Source organism: Amborella trichopoda, chromosome 2 (assembly GCF_054954075.1).
Source record: "Amborella trichopoda isolate Santa Cruz 75 chromosome 2, AtrichopodaSantaCruz75HAP2 v2.0, whole genome shotgun sequence".
NCBI lineage: Eukaryota > Viridiplantae > Streptophyta > Magnoliopsida > Amborellales > Amborellaceae > Amborella > Amborella trichopoda.
This window is the reverse complement of record NC_142337.1, coordinates 4383309-4403551: the sequence shown is the minus strand read 5'-3', so window position 1 is coordinate 4403551 and position 20243 is coordinate 4383309. Positions and strand designations below refer to the sequence as shown.

The following is a 20243-nucleotide window of genomic DNA, read 5'->3' as shown; positions in this document are numbered from 1 at the left end:
TTCAATAAAATTGTCAAATTACATAGAAATTACTGAAATGGGGTGGTTAAATGAACTGGTTTATTTACATAGTGATTGTCTTTCACAAATCACGTTGTCAATTGCCTCTTAAATTATTTTGTTAGGAAATACCCGAACCGCTACTGTTTAGGTTTTCGAAACATGAAAATGATCAAATCAGCTAAAAATAATTGCAGTGAGGTTCATAATGTGAAATTATAACTTCCTGTATATACTGCTACTTTATATTTGGGAGGTCTGCATCTCATATTAGGGAGGCTAGTAATTCCATATGTCTCTCGTTGTGACAATACATTACTTTATAATCCTATAAATTAGAGATGATGGCCATAATTTCGTATAAAAAAAATTACATATTTCTCACATGGTAAAAGAGCCAACAGTCCTGCAATACCACTCTTATGAAATTAGCATCAAAATTCCGTCCTACGATACCACTCCACAAAATCACCTTCTAGATATTACGAAAACCACCCCACAATACTGTAACAACCCAAAAACCACCTATTAAAATCACTAGATCTGAAACTGCCACCTGAAATCACCTATTTTCACATCGGAAACAACTTTTTTTTTTATCTGTGAAATACGAACCGCTATCTGAAAACTAAAAAAGTTTCTTGAGCACTTCCTCCATTCAAATCTGAAAGGTTTTCACGAAATCTAATCTGGGTCTCTCTCGCCTGTTTTTCTTAAGGAAGAAGTTTATATAAAGATGCTACCTTATAATGTAGAACTACATATGCCCCTCAAAAATCCATTGGAATAGGTAGTTTTAATGTTGAAAAACCCTTTGATTGATCATCTCGACATCGATATGTATAACTATGAAAAATAAAAAGATTTTAAGTATCAAAAATAGTGCATTTTACAATATATTATCTACACCGTCCATTCTCAAGATTTTCATATGTTTATAGATCTACTTGATTTTAACCATTTTTTAAGTTTAAAATTTTATAATTAGATATAAAAATAGATTTTGAGATAATCCTAAGAACATTTTACATCAAAATTATACTCCATGATAAAATTTGAATGTGCACCTTACCTCCACACCTACAAATACATCCGTATGCCAACTACACCATTTTCTTAAAGGTTTTCTCTCTCTTGATTTGTCTTCCAAATCTGAATGCGACCGTGATTCTATCTCCTCTTAAACCAGTTTTTCCTCGTCTTTTACCCCTTCAAAAAGTTCTTTTTCTCCTCTTGTAATATTACAAGTTTGAAAAAGTTTATATAGAGCGGAAGCTTTAAACGATCAAATTTGAGCCTACCTCAAAACTTTCGTTAGAAGATGTTGTTTTGATGCCCTAATATCTTTAAATTAATCATCTTGGCATCAAGATGCATAGACATGAGAAAAAATTAGATTTCAAATTTTTGAAAATAGTACATTTTGTAATGTATTTTTGGACCATCAATTTTCAAGATTTTCAAGTTTTCATAGATCTGTCGATCTACATTATTTTTAAGCTTTAAACTTTATAAATAAATATGAAAATATATTTTAAGGCTATCACAAAAAATTTCAGTAGTAAAACCACATTTCTCGAAACTATTTGAAGGTAGGCTCTAATTTGATTGTTTAGAGCCTAGGCTCTATACAAATCGCACCCTTACAAGGCTTTTCTTTCTTTGCACTTGTTTTGTTTTGTTGCCGGCCTTTGAACAAGACAAATTGTATGTCAAAGTAGTTAAATATTGCTTTCCAGGATATCTTGACCACTAAAAGGGATTTAGATTTTATGATCATGTGACTAAGAAACTTTTGGTGTTTCGGCATGTAGTATTTTTTGAGCATATTCCTTTTCATTCCCCTCCTCCTGCTGCTGCTGACTCTTCTTCCACTTCTTTTCTTATCCCGTTTTTTTATGATGTTTCTCATGTATCTACAACCTCATCCTTGCCTCCTATAGATGGTCCAATTGTAGAACTCTTAAGTAGTGTTGTTGAACCACGTCAAGCACTTGCACCTACTGCTCTTAAACAGACGTCTTTTGTCCACCGTAATATACGTGTCCCTGTTTTACCTGCTCGTTTTGTTTATTATGAAACATTTTACCTAAGCATCAAGCATTTCTTACCTCTGTTCATTCTTATTCAACCTCAAACTTATGAGGAAGCTACCAATCAGCCTGAGTGGCAACATGCTATGGTAGAAGAATTGACCGCTCTTGACATAATGAATGCTTGGGATCTTGTTCCTCCTCTCAAAGATAAAAGAGCCATTGATTGCCGGTGGGTGTACAAAATCAAAACTAAGCAAATGGCAGTCTCGAGAGTCATAAGGCACGACTTGTGGCTAAAGGTTATAATCAACAATTTGGAATTGATTTTACTGAAACCCTTGCTCATGTTGCCCACATGGCTACAGTTCGCACGTTGATTTTTTAAGCTACTATTTGCCAGTGACCTCTATATCAACTTGATGTCAAAAATCCATTTCTTTATAGTGATCTTGCATAAGAAGTTACCTCCTGGGGTCTCCAATCCTGATAATAGTGTCTGTCAGTTACGATGCGCACTTTATGAGCTTAAACAAGCTCCTCGAGCTTGGTTTAAAATTTTTAATTCTACTGTTGTCTCTACAGGTTTTTGATAGAATCATCATGACTCGGCTATGTTTGTCTTAATTACCCCGTGTAATTCTTCTTCTCAATGTTGATGATATGATCATTATGATAATGATGAGGTCATCATACATCTAATCAAGCAGCAACTTAATCAGCTTTTCAAGATGAAAGATTTGAAATTCTTAAAATATCTTTTGGACCTTGAAGATGCTTACTCTCTTCACCGCTGTTTGTTATCACAACAAAAATATGCCACAGAAATATACTCTCACTATATTGAACATCAAACCTCATGCAACAAATGGTGAACTACTCCCAGATCCAACATTTTACTATCAATTAGTTGGGAAATTGATATACCTGATAATTTCTCGCCCATATATTGCTTATATTGTGCATCTAGTCAGCCAATTCCTAAGTGCTCATCAGTCTGTCCACCTAGCTATAGTCTTACATATCATCCGTCATATCAGGAATACTCGACACCAGGCTTTGTTTTTCTTTTCCTCTTCCGCACTTGAACTTCAGGCATACAAAGACTCAGATTTTGCAGTGGACCCAAGTGATTGCAAATCCACTATAGGATTATGCATTTTTCTTGGTGACTCTCTTTTATCCTAGAAAAGAATGAAGCAAAAACGTAATTCCCAATCTACAACAGAAGCTGAATATAGGGCAATGACTACAACTGAAATTGTTTGGCTTCGATGGTTGTTGGCTGATATGGCGTTACTACTACCATTTCCACACCACTTTATTATGACAATAAGAAAGCCATCTATATTTCTAAAAACCAGAGATTCATGAACGCACCAAGCGTATTGAAGTTGAATGTCACTTTATTCAGCAAGAATTTTTTGCAGACAATTTCTGTTCCATATATTGTGTCCTCTGAGCAATTGGCTACCGTCTTCACCAAAACACATATTGCACCTCAGTTGTCTCCGTTTCTCTCCAAACTCTCGATAATTTCTACCAAACCATCTCATGTTTGAGGGGATGAAATTATCGCATCTTGTATGTACTGCACTTCATATTAGGAAGGCTACTAATTCCACACGTTTCTCTTTGTAACAATACATTGCTTTGGAACTTTATAAATTGGAGATTCTATACACAACTTCATATACAGAAAGACATATTTCTCACAATTAAATTAACTAATTCATTAACAAAGTTGTTATATTTCAAAAACCATTTTACTTAGATACTTCTTTGATTATTTTGTTAGGAAATATCAACTGCATCTCTTGGGTCGCTCGTAGATATTAAAAGAACTTAAAAAAAAATAATAGAAACTCCAAAAAAATAAGGAATATATTTGTGATATATTTTTTTATATCTTCCATCATTTTGGTAAAGAATGGAAAGTGTTTTGGCTATAAATACTTATTTTTATATTTTTCTATATTTTTTAGATTATTTTAAAAATATCCCCACTCAAATGTCAAATTTTTAAAATCTATTTTTTACTACTTTTTTAACCTAGTTTTAAAAGTGCTTTGCTCAATCTTTTACTTTAAACATACATTTTTCTCAATCTTATTTTATTTTTTTATAGTTTTTTAACAGTTTTTTTTGCTACTGCAGTACTTGACACTACTTGGGCCGAATTACTCGGACTCGAGCCAGGTACTAGGATCAGGCATGGGCTGAGCACTCGCCCCGAGTAGTGGTTGCCAACACTGATTTTAGCATTTGACCGCTAGGCTACTCAAGTCTAATGATTGAAACTTGTTTTAAATTCCATAATTGGAAACACTTTTATTAAAGATCTTAATTTGGCCTAGAATCTCAAGCAAACCATTACAAGCAAAAATATGTAAATCTATTTGATCAGGTACTCAATCAAGGCTGTGATTTGCACAAGGTTGCAGTCTTAAACAATGCATACCTCCAAATGTTATCATAATATGTATTTTTGTTATAAAAAATTCTTAGGTTGGCCTAAGAATCAATTTTCATAACTTAGTATAAAATTTTAAAATTAAAAAATTGGTTAAAATCAAGTGGACCTATAAACATAGGAAAATCCTAAAAATGGTGTTGCAAGATGCACTATTTTGAGACTTCAAAAAAAATCATATTCATACATTGCAATATTGAGATGATCAATTAAATGGTTTTCCAACACCATAATAACTTTTTTTGATGGATTTTTTAGATGCACCTTAATTCTACATTTTAAAGTTGCAACCAGTGTTTGAAAATTCGTCGATCCGATTAAAATCATCCAATCCGGATCGAGACTCATCTTGACCATTTCGGAATATAGGGAACCAGCCAAGTCCCCCTTAAAATTGGACGGTTCATAGCGAGTATCGGTTTTGTCATAGAGAATTGGATGCTTCAACCGATACCTATGATGTTCAAATTTTTAAATTTATAGTTTTTAACTATTTCAATTAAAAATTCACATGTTGAGTTGTCTTCATTGTCAAACACATGGCCCTTGAATTTCCCACATGTTCAATTATCTTAATTAATTCGGATCAAGACTTGTCCTGACCGTTCCAAGTCCCATAATATCTAAGGAACCAGCTCAGTCCCTCTTAAAACCGTTCCAAGTCCCATAATACATAGGGAACCAGCTCAGTCCCTCTTAAAATTGGCCGGTTCAGAGCGATCATTACCAGTTTTGTCATCGACGCTTCAACCGATATACTTATGATTTTCAATTTTTAAATTTATAGTCTTTAACTATTTTAATTAAAAATTTACATGTTGAGTTACCTTTATTGGCAAACACGTGGCCCTTCAATTCTCCATATGTTCAGTAACCTTAATTGTCAAACACGTAGCCCTTAATTTCCACACATGTTGACTTGCGTTCATTACCGTACATGTATCAAATAAAACACGCAAGCTTGGCTTGTTCATCGTGCTGCCAAGCACCAATATTAAAGCCTTTTTATAATATATTTTACTCTCATATTTCTTCAATGTGGAACAATACTTCATCTCGTCTATTGAAAAGACATTGTTTTTTGATACGTCCGTTCACTCTCATATTGGATCTTTCTTTGAGTCCCACCCTACCACTGTATTCCTTCTAATGTATCTACAATTGGCTCTTACATATCCCATTATATAAGCTATTTGCATATAAGTGAGTTTCTATAAGCTACTAGTCACTAAGGAATAAATTCTGTCTAATAGTTTACTAGCCCATGGGATTAAGTTTAGGATATTGGCACATGGGAAATTAAAAAAAATAAAGTTTTAGCTCATGGGATATTAAAATAATAAAAATAATACTAATACTATTTTATTGAACATTTTAAAAAAATAGTACTAGCATATCAAATATTTTAAAAGAAAAAAATAACACTAGCTCATACCATTTCAAAATCTATTTTTAAGTAGTTTTTATCAATTATTTCACGTTGCAAGTATGAATTTATTTATTTATTTATCTAATTTTATTGATTGCAATTTTATGTTTCTAAATTCTATATTTTGTCCATATTAATTATGGAAAAAGTTTATATAAGGTTGCAACATTAAAATGTAGAAATGCACATAAAAAATCCATTGAAAAAGATTGTTTTAGTGTTGAAAAACCCTCAAATTTATCATCTTGACATCGAGATGTATGCGTATGAAAAAAAAAAAAAAGATTTTGAGTCCTAGAAATAGTGTGTCTTGCAACACATTATCTAGACCTCTCCATTTTCAAGATTTTCATATGTTTATAGATCTACATGATTTTAACCATTTTTGGAGTTTAAAATTTTATAATTAGATATGAAAATAGATTTTTAGATAATACTAAGAATATTTTTCACCAAAATTACATGTTATGATAAAATTTGGAGGTGCGCCTTAATTAGGTTTTTTATGGTTGCCACCTTATAGAAACCACACCTATTAATTATTATACATTAGATTCATTTATTTGTGATGGTCATGCCCTTGTTTTCTTTCAATTAAGTCATAAGGTTCAAAACTATTATAGATCTTTTTTTCACTATAAATTTGTGTCAAAGATATTCATTCTATTGCAATGAGTTGTAGTTTAAATTTCATTTTGACTATAAAATGAATATAATGGATAGCAAATATTCAAACATGAGACATGTTCTCAGTTCTTACGTATTTTCAACAAAATAATAAAAAACTGAAATATAATAAAACTATTTTTAAAAAAACTTAAAAAAATAGATTTTTAAGAAATTTTAGTATTTTTACAAAATTTTGGCCAAAACTTGCCCATCTGGATCTCTTACCCGATTTTCAAGATGGGTGATCCGGGGTTGCAAACTTATATAAACTTTTCCCCTTAATTAAACCAAATGATCAACATCCTCGGCCTTCTTCCAGATTCGGATTGATGAATAATTAATGTTTTGTAATGAAATAAACATATGTTTTCAATATCTGATCTGAAACTAGTAGTTTATTGGAATTTGTAATCTATAATTTATTTAAATCATTTGAATCAAGCAACTTAAATAGGTTATATTTTTAAAATGGTCTCACTGGTTCGAGTTTGCAAAGCCCACAAAGTAGATCGTTTGGGCATTTTCTAAATAAAACAAACATCTCTTATTTCTAAATTAGGGAAATTCATTTAAATCTCCCATTTTTAAAAAAAAATTAAAAAATAATCATCATATTTCATATTTTACACTCAAATCTCACTTTTGTGGATAAAAAAAATTCATAGTTTCTTTTTTTTTTTCTTTTTTTCTTTTTTTCCTCTCAGCCAGACTCACACGTCTAGTAATAGGAGTCTAGTCTTCGTTTGTCTTTAGAACATCAAGTGATAATCCGGTCAACCAGCTTGGCCCAAAAAAATATCGGGCTTGAGCTAAAACTACAACTCGAGGGCCAGGCTAGGTCCAGTGGCGGCCTGGTTAGGCCTTGCCTGGCCCTCTTTTTTTTTATTATTTTTTCTCCTGTTATTAAAAAGGAAATAGAAAAACTTAAAGTTTTCACTGTGAAAGGAAAGTAAATATATTGTATATTGTAATCAGTAAATATGGGAAGGGCAGGTACAAAATATATTGGACCTTCTCTTCCCATATTTACTTATGGGAAAGCTTTTTATGTTTCCCTACAACATAGAAGTTCTATCCTCCTCCTTATCCAGCCGTCCATTTTTTAATGGAGAGCTAAGATTGCCCCAATCACAATGTCACGTCTCCATACTATTTTTTTTTTACTTTTTTTTATATAAACTATTTTGACACCAAATTTTGGATGCCCATTACTCTATTAAACTCGTACTAACGAAAAATATAAAAAAATATTTTCGATAAAATAAAATGATCAAAATACCCCTGAAATTTTCAAAGGGTATTTTGGTCATTATTTTTTATCAAAATTTATTGTTAATATTTTTTATAGGTGCGCCCCAAAGAGAAGATGACACTTACCAAATTTTATCTCAGAAAAATTGTATTAAAAAAACTAAAAATAAAATACTTTGAGATGTCAAAATCAAACAGTGAACGGCTCTTTTGATCAAAAATAGACGGTTGGATAGTAGGGGGAGGATAGAACTTCTATGTTTTAGAGAGAGCATAGAAAGCTTTCTTTTTAATTATAATATACACAGTGGACCTACCCTTCCCATATTTACTTATTACAATGTACACCTTCCATATTAACCGAATATACAACATATACTTTCCTTTCACATTCGATAGTCGAAAATGGTAAGAGTCACCAAGCCAAAAATAATGGGTCAATTTCAAGCAAGGAACCAATTATTAAAAAAGGGAATAGAAAACTTACATGGAGTTTTCACGAAGTGAAAAAATGGTCGAGTCACACAAGTGGAAAATGATCGAATCAATTTCTTTCAAACAAAAAGGTCGAGTCACACAAGTGAAAATGATCGAATCAATTTCTTATAAAAAAATAAATAGTAAAACATATGGTACATGGAGTTTTCACGAAGTGGAAAAATGGTCCAGTCACACAAGTGAAAAATGATCGAATCAATTTCTTAAAAAAAAAAAAAAATGGTCGAGTGACACAAGTGAAAAATTATCGAATCAATTTCTTATAAAAAAATAGTAAAACAATTTCCGATCGCGGTGGGACTCGAACCCACAATCTCCCGCTCCGGAGGCGAGCGCCTTATCCATTAGGCCACGCGACCCACAAGTCATTCCTTCGTTCGCAAAGTATTTATTTATATGATTTTAAACAATATTTGAGTTACCATCTAACCAAACGGTGTACAAGGTGATAAACAGAGATATTAGGTCCGACGATACGTATCATTGTTTCATTCGCAGACACAACTTTACCTCTATCACCATCGAACCCATTGATAAGTTTACGTATGCTATCGCCACTATTTTTTTTTTTTTTTTTTTTTTTTTGGTAGATGTCATCACCATTACATTCAATAATGGACAGTGGAAATGAGTGTTTCTCTATGAAGCATATCTAGTGTGACCATTGCAGCTGAAAAGACCCTGGGACTCTCTTGGATCTTACCTAGGGAACGGACCAGTTCTTTTCGATCCGGTTCACTGGTAGAGATCGAATCGACTGGTGACCGGTTCGACAATAAAAACACTTGCGAATGCCATAGTTTGCTAGCGCCTCCCCTCCCCACCCCACCCCACCCCACCCCATTCGTTAGATGGGTAGTATGCAGCTTGCATTGCATACGAATGCAATTGATGTTTACTTATTGGGGCGAATTCTATTTGAACCCACCCCACCCACATAGGTGATTGTTATTTTTGTAGCCATCAAATCTAAATGAACGGTTGGGATAATATTTGTCCCAATGTCACAAAATTAGGTTTGAACTTAGGAACCCGCTCTCAGCCGCTACGGTAACCTTTTCTTCTTTTTTTTAGGGTACAAGAGTCTCGCACCATACTCTCTCTCCCTATACATGCCATTGTCTCTCTAACCCTACTCGCAGTAACACCCTAACCCTTTGTCAAATGGAAAGAAGCTACAGGAACCTACCCCTCTGTCAATCCCTTCAATAAAGGAGGGTTAGGTTTGCAAATGGAGGGCATTGCTAATTATCACTTGTTTTGAGAGAGAAAGGGTGGACTACTGCCACTTCAATAATGAAGGTTTATGTTTACAAATATTATAAACAAAAAAATTAATTAAAAAAGTAAAAAGCATCTCTACTTTTGAGAGAGAGGGGTGATCTACTGCCATTTCAACAATGGAGAGTTAGGTTTGTAAATAGAGGGCATCGCTAGTTTTAAGAGAGATGGGGTGGACTACCGCTCCATGTTGTAAGTGGAAATAGTACCAGCGAAGCTTCAGAGATTTGCTTCAATTTGGGTTGTGGTTCCTCTTTGTTCTGTGAATATTTGCAGGTCAATATTTGTTTGAATTTGGACTATGGTTTGGGCTGTGGTTTGTTCATCAAAAGACAAAATTTCAATTTGCATTCTGTCAATATTTGCTTCAATTTGTGCTATGGTTTGGGTTGTGGTTTGTTCATAATTGATTTGGTTAATTAAGAAAGTTTTTTTTTTTTTGGGTAATTGGTGTTTGTGGTTTGGGTTGTGGTTTGTTCATCAAAAACACAATAATATCAATCGATTTGGTTAATTAAGAAAGTTTCTTTTTTGGGTAATTGGTGCTTGTGGTTTGGGATGTGGTTTGTTCATCACAAACAAAATAATAAAAATCGATTTGATTAATTAAGAAAGTTTTCTTTTTGGGGGTAATCTGAATATTTTGATTTTAGTTAAAGTTTTGTGTTTATAATGTTTTATGCCTTTTGCTTTTTTGAAGGACCAAAAATGAAATGAACAAATGTTCTACTGGTCTAGCTTTCACTTCTTTTGTTTTTTTATATATTGAGTGGTTGAGGAGGTGATTTTTTGTGGATTTTAAAAGTAGTCCAGGTGTGAACGTCTACTATTAGATTCTCTAAATTTGTTTTGTTTGCTTTTTGAAGAAAAAGAAAGCTCTCTCTCTCACTGCCTTTGCCTTTGATTGTAAAGTTCGTCTCTCTCTCTCTAATTTTCTCTGTCTCTCTGCCTTCGATTGTAAAATTAGCAATTTTCAGCTAAGCATTGAGTTCACAACTTTGGGTAAGGCAACTAATTTTTGGGTAAAATATTACAATTCTAACATTGCTTGGGGTTAATGCTAGTTCATCATCCTCCTTAAATTTGAACATCATAGATTGATGAAATTTTAGCAGCTAATGGCTGAGGAGACGTTTTTTGAAATATGTAAAAGCGACATTTCCAAAAAATTGACATGAATCTCACATCTTTAAAGTAATAACCACTAGTAAGAGATTTCTAAGTTGGAATTCAAGGATCGCTAGAACATTGTTTATTTGTCCATATTGAAATGAGAAGTTTTACCAATTGGTGTGAACCACATGCATCATAGTATTCTTTTCCATTTGTAAGTGGAGTTGTTGTATATAAAAGATCCAAATGGATTAAGAAGGAGAATAAAAATTGCACCTTCGACATATTGAGTCAATCGTTAATCAATATTGACACACATCGAAATTTCACAAGATTGTTGCTGAATTTGATTCCAATTTAAGTAGTTACCACGATTTAAATAGCAACAAAACTCAAAAAAAACAAAAAAACACGAAAAAAATAGAGCAGGGAGAGAGATGATTCTTGACACTCAAGCTCCATGGAATTAATCTGCAACAAAAAAAACAGCATCTCTTTAGAATTTCATATACTAATATTAAAACTTTACAAGGAGAGAAGAATTATAAAGATAAAAATTCGTAGGAGAGACCATATACTATGCACAAATAGCAAGTGGACTTGGAAACATTGAGAGTGTATATTATGCACAAACAAGTGGAGAATAGGGATGATCAACCGTATCTAATTGTGGAATCCATTGGTCTTTTAAGTTTTTTAGTTAGCTAAACAAAAATTAGTTTTTTAATTAGCTAAATCCATTGATATTTTACCTTTTGACAGAAAACATGCAATTAGAACATACATATGAGTAATGAGAGAGAGCGAGATAGTTGTTGTGGCTACTGCTCTCTGGTCTTCCTCTTCCTCTCGTTTTTGCTAGAGAGAGAAAGTAAGATAGTTGTTGTTGGTACTGCTCTCCTCTCTTCCTCTTCCTCTTCCTCTTCCTCTTCCTCTCAATTTTGCTCTGTTCCTCTTCCTCTCATTTTTACTAGAGAGTGAGAGCAAGTTAGTTATTGTTGTTGTTGCTCTCCTCGCTTCCTCTTCCTCTTCCTCTCGTTTTTGCTAGATAGAGCAAGATAGTGGTTGTGTGGCTGCTGCTCTCTTCTCTTCCTCTTCTTATTTTCTCTCATTTTTGCTAGTGAGAGAAAGCAATTGAGAGGGTTAGGGTTTGCTACGGATGAGGAATGCAAAGTTAGAGAGAGATAATGAGATTAGAAAGAGATTGAGTATGAGAGAGAGAGAGAGAGAGAATGGGTGCGTGATAGGTGGGATGGGTAAGGGAAGGGCAACGGTTGAGAGCCGGTTGCCAAGTTTGTTTCGAATTAGTGTATTTTAATTGGTGTTATCCCAGCCGTTCCTTTGTCTGACAGCTGGAAAGTAACAGTCGCATATTTTTTCTGTGGGTGAGTCCTATAGAAACATTCCCCTTATTTATTAGTGTGTATATTAGTCTACCTATTTATATAGTCATTTCTATATAATTTATTTATAAATATTAACTGTGAAAATAAAATTCAAGATAACATAATGTGGCACCCACTACCCTCAGAACCTATGTGACCAAGATGTGTGCCCTCATGTGTCTGAATTGTCTGAGGTGATTTCCAAGCCGAGGGAAATTCTAGAGGTGATACATGGCTTCAATGCAAAATGCTTCAACTAGCCCACATAAAATCTCCATCATCCAACCAAGTTGGACGGTGGAAACTTTATGTAGGTTAGCGGGCTAACCCACATAAAAACCATGCCCAGAATATCCATCGAAAACTAGTTAGGTGCGCAAGCGCACACACATAGAATCTGTGTGTATATGTGTGAGGTTACAATATTCAATGCTATTACTGTAACTAATTTATGGAGGGATTTAAAAATTGCTGAGCAGACTTAGAACGGGTCAAGAGCTACGCACTTGGTTGTTCTAATTTAGAAAACCCTAAAATTGCCTGGTTCTTGCAAGTTTTAGCTTCTTCTTTTTGTTAGACATAAACCAAACCCAAAGACCATGTAAATCTGAATCGGTCTGATTCAAGGCCTCTGGGTTTGGACTCACAAATGGAAACACAAACCTCTCCAGCCAATATTCACTCTATCGTATAATACTTTATTGAATGATACATAAAATCAAATAAGAAATAATACCAATTCATAGAAAAAGAATAAAGAGATACCACAGCTGCAAAATACTCTGATAAGTTTTTTGCCCTGTCAAAGAATGAACTCCTAACAATAAAGAATACTTCCCCCATCCCAAAAGACAACCAAAACTCCCTCTTTCTAAATCAGACCACATCCAGTAGAGGATCTCTCTCTTTCTTTCTCTCTCTCATGGGCTCCTCGAAGAACTGCTCTCTCACTCATGGGCTCCTCTCTGAACTGGAGACTTTAAACCTGTAAAGGACCCTCTTCCTCCTGAAAGAAGCGTTCTCGAACTCAAATGTGATCTTTCCGGGCTCGTTGATCCTGAAAGAGTTACGAACAGGCACTTCCTGAGAACCCATCTTCTTCTCTTTCTGAATAACAATGGTGTATGATCCTTCATCAGCTGGAACAAATTCTTCCTTGTAGTTCACTTCCCATCCCACAACTGTAACATCCCAAATGAGCGTCACACCCACCTGTTAACAAAGATGAAAGGATGCAAATCTGGTTAAAAAGATCACCTTTTGAAAAGATCAAGTCAAAACAATGTATACTTGAAGTACTGAACATGGGTCTCATAATTCTCTCCAATGATTTTTGTTTGGATTAGTCCTCCCATCACTCCTCTCTCTCTCTCTCTCTCTCTCTCTCTCTCTGCATTTTTCTATTTATACACACCTATCATCAACATGAACGCTGATTATTCTGCACACCATGTACATGAGACTAACTAGCACACCATGTACATGAGAAGTTGATCCCAAAAACGAGATTCCAAATGCTAGTAGTACCAAGATTCACAATAAACTCCTATTTACCATTACGGAGAACTGAAAGAGCAAGTACCTCTGTTGCAGGGATTTCAATTGTTTCTGTAGAGCTGGCCTTAACAAAAGCCTCCAAAACAACATCTGCCTCAGAAAAGTCTTCGTCGTTCTCCCTCTTCAGACCACCATATTGAACGGGGATACTCTCAGCTGGAATGTATCTAAGGAAGCAGAACATGGACTTTTTCTTTAATATCTTTTCTATGAATTAACCACTTACTTAGAGGGTTGCTACCTCTAATACTATACTGTCTTTCTCTCTCAGATTTACATGTTCTTTGGTTAATTAACATAGATTTCAGTTCTCCTATTGATATATGCTTGTAAAAATTATATCAAATTTAAATGTATTGGAGAGAAGAGCTCACTTGAGAAGAGTCTCGGTGACCTTGGCTGGACGAGCCAAGACAAATTTGCTCCTGGTTCGTTGTGTTAGGAATGGAGATAACAGTGCACTGAATGCATAGTACCAGAAAGGAACATTGATGAATATCTACAGCAATAAAAACATACATTAGAAACTCAATATGTTTGGGAATTCATGGATAATCGATATAATATCAGGCCGTGCCTTGAAACCTTTTGCCGACTTCTAGTTCTTTATGAAATTCAGTCCAAGGCTCAAGGCCATCTTAAGTCACACTGGATCATGCATCTAAATGGAAGATATCAAGACATTGGGAATGCAAAAATCATAGAATTTGTATTCAATTTGGTAAATCAAATATTAGAGAAACTAAGTTTCATCTAAAACAAGTAATGGCAATAAAATATGCTCAAAGTTTGTGCATACCAACGCTGAATGGTTTATGAATCTCAGGGAAATGCCAATGATGCCAATATCATAATATTTTACATTGCGTGTTCAGTTTGATGAGTAAACCTTGAAAGAAACAAGTCTTCATCTATAAAACATATATAATGGCAATAAAACTTGCTCAAAGTTTTGTGGCATACCAAGGCCTTGATAGTTCTATGAATCTTAGGGAAATGCCAATGGTGCGCACATAAATTTTGATAAATCAACCTTGAGACAAACTCAGTTTCATAAATAAAACACGTAATGGCAATGAAATTTGTTCAAAGTTTTGTTGCATGCCAAGGATTCATGGTTTTATCAGGGTAATGCCAATGGCACAAAAAACAGAGAATTTGCATTGAGTTTGCTAAATCAATCTCCATAGAAACTAGGCTGCATCTAAAACACGTATTAGCAATGAAATTTGGTCAAATTAAGACAAACTGAGCTTCATAAATAAAACACGTAATGGCAAGGAAATTTGTTCGAAGTTTTGTTGCATGCCAAGGATTCATAGTTTCATGGCTTTATCAGGGCAAGGCCAATGGCACAAAAAACAGAGAATTTGCATTGAGTTTGCTAAATCAATCTCCATAGAAACTAGGCTATCTAAAACACGTACTAGCAATGAAATTTGGTCAAGTTCTGAGGCATGCCAAGGATGGAAAGTTTTACGACTCTCTCAGGGCAATACAAACAACCAGTGTGTGAAAGAGAGAAAGAGAGAAAGAGCACATGTCCTTACATTTCTTGCAACGAATTCCGGGTAGTTATCCTGGAGAAGGTTCACGGCCTTCTTGGTAGCATTTCGAAGCTCCTTCTTCGATGGTCCAGGCGAATTATTGAGATCATTGATCTGAAGAAGTGAAGAGATACCCCCTGGTTTAAAGCTCAACTTTTGAATCCCCTTCTCCATGAGCTGAACCCTCCACCTCAAAAATTCCTCACACTTCTCCTCTGATCCAAAGGTCTTCTGATACAGTTCATTGTCCTCGAAAACCCCATAAATATTATAGCAAACAGGGTGCCCCTCTCTATCAGTTCCATTCATATAAGCCACTGAATCAAGCTCACCGCCCCCCAATATCTCATCCAAAATTGTATCAGTCTTAAACTCCTCCCTCCACCTGAGTGTGTTTTTAAGCATCTCAAAAGCCTCATTGACCCTGAATTCTCTAGCCCTGAGAAACTTGAGCAAGACCACATCTGTGTTATCCAAGCCTTTGCTTGGCAATAATGGCACTCCCCATAGAGAGATGTCTTTAATTTCTTCTTGGGGCTTTAATGGGGTTTCTTCCTCGGGTTTCTCAGCTTTCTCCCTCTCATCGGGAGTTGTTTTTGGGACTTCTATCTCTGGTTTCTCATCTTTCTCTCCGTCAGTGAGAGATTTTTCTGGGGCTTCAATCTTTGGTTTCTTGGGTTTCTCTTCCTCGTCATGGGAGTTTTCAGGGTCTTCTTTCTCTGGTTCCTCTGCTTTCTCTTTCTCCTCTGCAGATTTTTCGGGGACTTCAGCCTCTGGTTTATCTGTTTTTTCACTATCATCTGAGGAACCCAATTCCTCAATCTGTGAATCCCTGGCCTTAAGAAGCTCATTCTTGAGAATGGCTTCTTCGACCTTGGATTTCATATCAGCCAAAGCTTTTTTCTCTGATTCTTTCAGGTCAGAGAGGAAACTGCACTCTTCCTTGAATGAAGCAGAGCTCAAGCTTACCTCGATATTCTCTCCTGGTTTTGCTTCATGTTCGACATCTAAATCATGGTTCGTGCTAGATTTGGGTTCTTCCTTCTCATCAGGGGTTTCGTTGGCTTGCCCTGAAACTTGGACAGCTTCGTCTGAAACTTTGGTGGTTTCGTTGGGCAATTGGGTGGTTTTCTCTGAAACTTCACCTGTTTCTCCTGAGACGTCCATCACTTTGTCTGAAACCAATTTAGCAGTATTATCTGAAACATTGATGGTTCCAACTAATCCTTTGGTGATTTCTGAAACTTCATTGCTTTCATCTGAAGCTTTAATGGGTTCGGCCGAAACTTTGGCAGCTTCCACCAAAGCCTTCACAGTTTCTTTTACAGCACCCGTCCCATTGGCTTCATCTGATTTTTTAGTATCATCCTCTACAGGATTCATTGACACCTGATTACTTTTCTCTGAAACTTGAGATGCTTTCTCCAATGGCTCAGCCTTCTGGACTGAACCTTTGGTGGTTTTCTCCAAAACTTGATTGGTTTTCTCCAAAGGCTTTGTGGGTTCAGCTGAACCTTTAACGGCTGCTTCCTCAATAATTTTTACTGCCTCTTTCACCCCTCCTGCCTCCTTTTTTTGCTCTGGTATTCCCCCAAACACCATTATTGCAGCTTCTTATATGACTCTCCCTTTTGATTTCTTTTAATCCTTTGATCAGAGCCTTTCTGGTGATATTCCCAAGGAGGAAGAAAAGCAGGGAGAGAAATGAACCAGAAAAGCCCTGACTTTTAGAGAGAGAAAAAAGGGTATTTCAAATGAAATGGGCAAGAGGCCTACGCTCTGTGACTTCTCTTCTCTTTTAAAAGTCTAGCCGTTGGAGCCAACGGTTATGTTCTTGTGGTGACGTAAGCGTTGCCAAAACTCCAACGTTCCTTGTATAATTGGTAAACCCGAAGGATAGGAGAAATTTTCGGGGCAAAATAGTAATTTTGAATGGACCAATTCGTTTAATGGCTTTGCCCATTATTGTACCTTACTAAATAGACTGAAGAGTCTATTATTATACAATGCTAAAAATACATAACAGAAATGAAACAAAATAAATGAGAAATGGGAGCCAAGTATTTGAAATTTTCAATATAGGGAAAAGGAAGAGGTTAAAAGTAAGGCCAGGGAAAAAGTAAAGCAGCATCTCAAATTTCATTGGAAATTTTTTTTTTAGTAATTTAAACCCTTCAAATAGATCATCTCGATCTTGATCATTACGGATGTGTTAAAAAAATATCGATTTTAAGATCCGTTTCCAAATGTTCATAGACTTACGAGATGTGCATCATTTTGAATAGCAAATTTTATATTGATGATGGAAATAGATTTTAGAGCCATCATAATAGTTTCTCATGTCTAAAATGTTTTCTGGATGAGGTTTTGAGGAGAGGCTTTTTCTTTTTTTCATAAAGCCTAGGCCTTATGGAAATCACATCCTTGGTAAAATTATATATGCCCCATATATTACTTTGTTTAATAAATTGTTATTTAGTTTAAGAAAATTGTTTCGTGCGAGTTGGACCACATTTCTACATTTGCGGTATAGAGGTATAAAGCATCCATCTTAAAGAAGGATACATATAGGTGGTCTATTTAAAAACAATTGAAACTAACGGTCCCAATGTTTTTTAATAGAATTATTATTTCTAATTTTCAAAATTTATTTATTTCTCATATTCATGATTTCCATGTTAGAGATTACATGTCCTTAAAAAGTAAGTACAAAAATCTATCGCAAAAATAGATTTTTAAGAGGTGCCTCATCTCTATATGGATACATAGAAACCGGGTCTTTTAGTTTAAAGTTATGTTAGGTTATTCCGACATATGAGTATATCCTTAAAATATTCAATATTTTTGGACACCTGATACCCTTACTCCATCATGTAGTAGCGCTTTTTGTCTAAGATTATTATAGATAATTAATCAATAATAAAATAGAAATTCTTTATAGAAAGAGAAACATTTATTAATTATACTGGAAGATTACATCCATCACATGAAGTATGACATCATCATATGGAGCAACGATTGCTTCTTAAGCACTAGTAAAATACCACTAGTTTCTCATGGAAATATTTATCTTAACCCTTCTAATGACAAAAAATACTTATTTAAAAAAATTTGAAATATAAAATTAAGGTCAATGCATGTCCAAAAATGGTAATTACATTAAAAAAATACTCATATATATATAGTAATGATCATATGAGACCCTCCCATACCAATGTGTGTAGAACCCCAAAGGATCACCATTAAATTTAGCACAGATCTCTAAAAAATTTATCACATGGGTGTGAGACTTGACTTTTCTAGAGATCAGTGTCAATTTAATGATGATCCTTTAGGGTCCTACATACATGAGTATAGGAGGGTCTCATAGCATCATTACTATATATATATATATATATAAAATTATATAGATCTGAGGCTCTAAATAATCAAATTTGAGCCTACCTCAAAAGTTTCACTAGAAGAGGTTGTTTTGATGCCCAAATATGTTCAAATTGATCATCTCGATATCAAGATGCATGGACATTAGAAAAAAATGGATTTCAAATTTTGGAAATAGTTTATTTTGTAACCCATTTTTTTTAACTGTCAATTTTTAAGATCTTCAAGTTTTCATAGATCAGTCGATCTACACTATTTTTGAAGCTTTAAACTTTATAAATAAATATAAAAATGTATTTTAAGGCTATCACAAAGATTTCTAATATTAAAACCACATTTCTCGATACTATTTGAAGGTAGGCTCTAATTTGATTGTTTAGAGCCTAGGCTCTATACAAACCGCATATATATATATATATGGATGATGCTACGATACGTCGACGGACTTACCGTAGAGAATACGCTCAACGGCCCAGATTCAATCTGGACCGATCCGACGCTCATAGATATTCAATAGTATTTTAATTTTAATTTTTTTTTACAAATTTTATTGGCCTAAAAAAAATTTTGTGTTCATCAAAAATATGAGAATATAAGAAAAATATCAAAAAAATATTTTACATGAAACAAATTGACCAAAATACCCCCCAAAACATTTCGAGGGTATTTTGGTCAATTTATTTCATGTAAAATATTTTTTTGATATTTTTTCGTAGATTCTCCTACTTTTGATGAGTACACGAATATAAATTTCAGGCCAATTGATTTAAAGAAAAAAAATTAAAATTCAAATACTATTGAATATATATGTGAGCGTCAGATCGGCCCATATTCAATCTGGGCCGTTGGGCGCATTCTCTATGGTAAGCCCATGGACGTGTGTGTTTGTGTATATATATATATATATATATATATATATATATATATATATATATATATATATATATATATATATAGTCTTTTAGTTAAAATTTCAATTTTACCCCTTATGGAGATGATAAAAATACCTTTTGTTTTGTAATAATATTTACAAATTTACCCCACAAAAGTAACTTTTTAAAAAAAGTAGACAACAAAATTAATAAATCCACCCTTCAAAACTTTTTTTATCTTGAACCTTTATAATTTGAAAGGTTGTGAAGTTTAAAAAATCCCATATATATATATATATATATATATATATATATATATAAAACATAACCCCCTATTTTATAGCCACTCCGCCAAGGAAGAAAATGACTTTGTTTTACACTAAAATACATCAATGTATAAACTCACGATCCTCTCTAAAAATTTCGAGAGAGTTTCTTTCCCTAAAAGCTTCAATTTTGAAATAGTTTCTTTCTCTAAAACCTTTAAATTTAAGATAATTTCCCTCCTTAAAAATTTTGGATAGTTTCTCTATCTAAACTTTCAAATTTTAAGTTTCTAAAGAGAATTGTAGGTTGATACATGGGAGGTAATTCATAAAAATAAATAAAATAAAATAAAATAAAAGCAACTAAAATAAAATAAAAGCAACTTTCTTTCTTGCTGATAGCTGCAAAAATAAATACTAATTGGTTTAATTGTGTGGCCCAAAAAGTATTTAGGGGACTATTCCTAGAAAGTATGATCCCAGCGAAT

General features: G+C 34.1%; 1 protein-coding gene, 1 long non-coding RNA gene and 1 other non-coding gene across 4 annotated transcripts; all 3 read right to left on the bottom strand.

Moving 5' to 3' along the window:
• Positions 1-8639: 8639 nt before the first annotated feature.
• On the bottom strand, positions 8640-8712 carry TRNAR-CCG (transfer RNA arginine (anticodon CCG)). The gene has a single exon. It is a non-coding gene; the product is annotated as a tRNA-Arg (tRNA).
• A 2262-nt stretch (positions 8713-10974) lies between these two features.
• On the bottom strand, positions 10975-11900 carry LOC148783051 (uncharacterized). Of its 2 annotated transcripts, none has more exons than XR_016048898.1 (2): positions 11500-11900; positions 10975-11218 (listed from the first exon to the last, which is right to left on the bottom strand). It is a non-coding gene; the product is annotated as an uncharacterized LOC148783051 (long non-coding RNA). The 2 variants fall into 2 exon arrangements; XR_016048897.1 differs by having other exon boundaries at positions 11021-11218; positions 11532-11900.
• An 898-nt stretch (positions 11901-12798) lies between these two features.
• LOC18443032 (Sec14p-like phosphatidylinositol transfer family protein) lies at positions 12799-17025 on the bottom strand. The gene is made up of 4 exons (XM_006853240.4): positions 15240-17025; positions 14064-14188; positions 13715-13856; positions 12799-13344 (listed from the first exon to the last, which is right to left on the bottom strand). Exons 1-4 carry the CDS (start codon positions 16836-16838, stop codon positions 13084-13086), a joined length of 2127 nt encoding a protein of 708 aa, XP_006853302.1. The 5' UTR covers positions 16839-17025; the 3' UTR covers positions 12799-13083.
• Between the last annotated feature and the right edge of the window lie 3218 nt (positions 17026-20243).

Excerpts from the sequence above, each read along its gene's own strand:
- LOC18443032 (XM_006853240.4), bottom strand. The coding sequence starts at position 16,838 with ATGGTGTTTGGGGGAATACCAGAGCAAAAAAAGGAGGCAGGAGGGGTG. Across the intron at positions 14,189-15,239 it reads CGGAATTCGTTGCAAGAAAT|ATATTCATCAATGTTCCTTT; the intron begins GTAAGGACATGT and ends TTATTGCTGTAG. Across the intron at positions 13,345-13,714 it reads TTGAAATCCCTGCAACAGAG|GTGGGTGTGACGCTCATTTG; the intron begins GTACTTGCTCTT and ends CTTTGTTAACAG.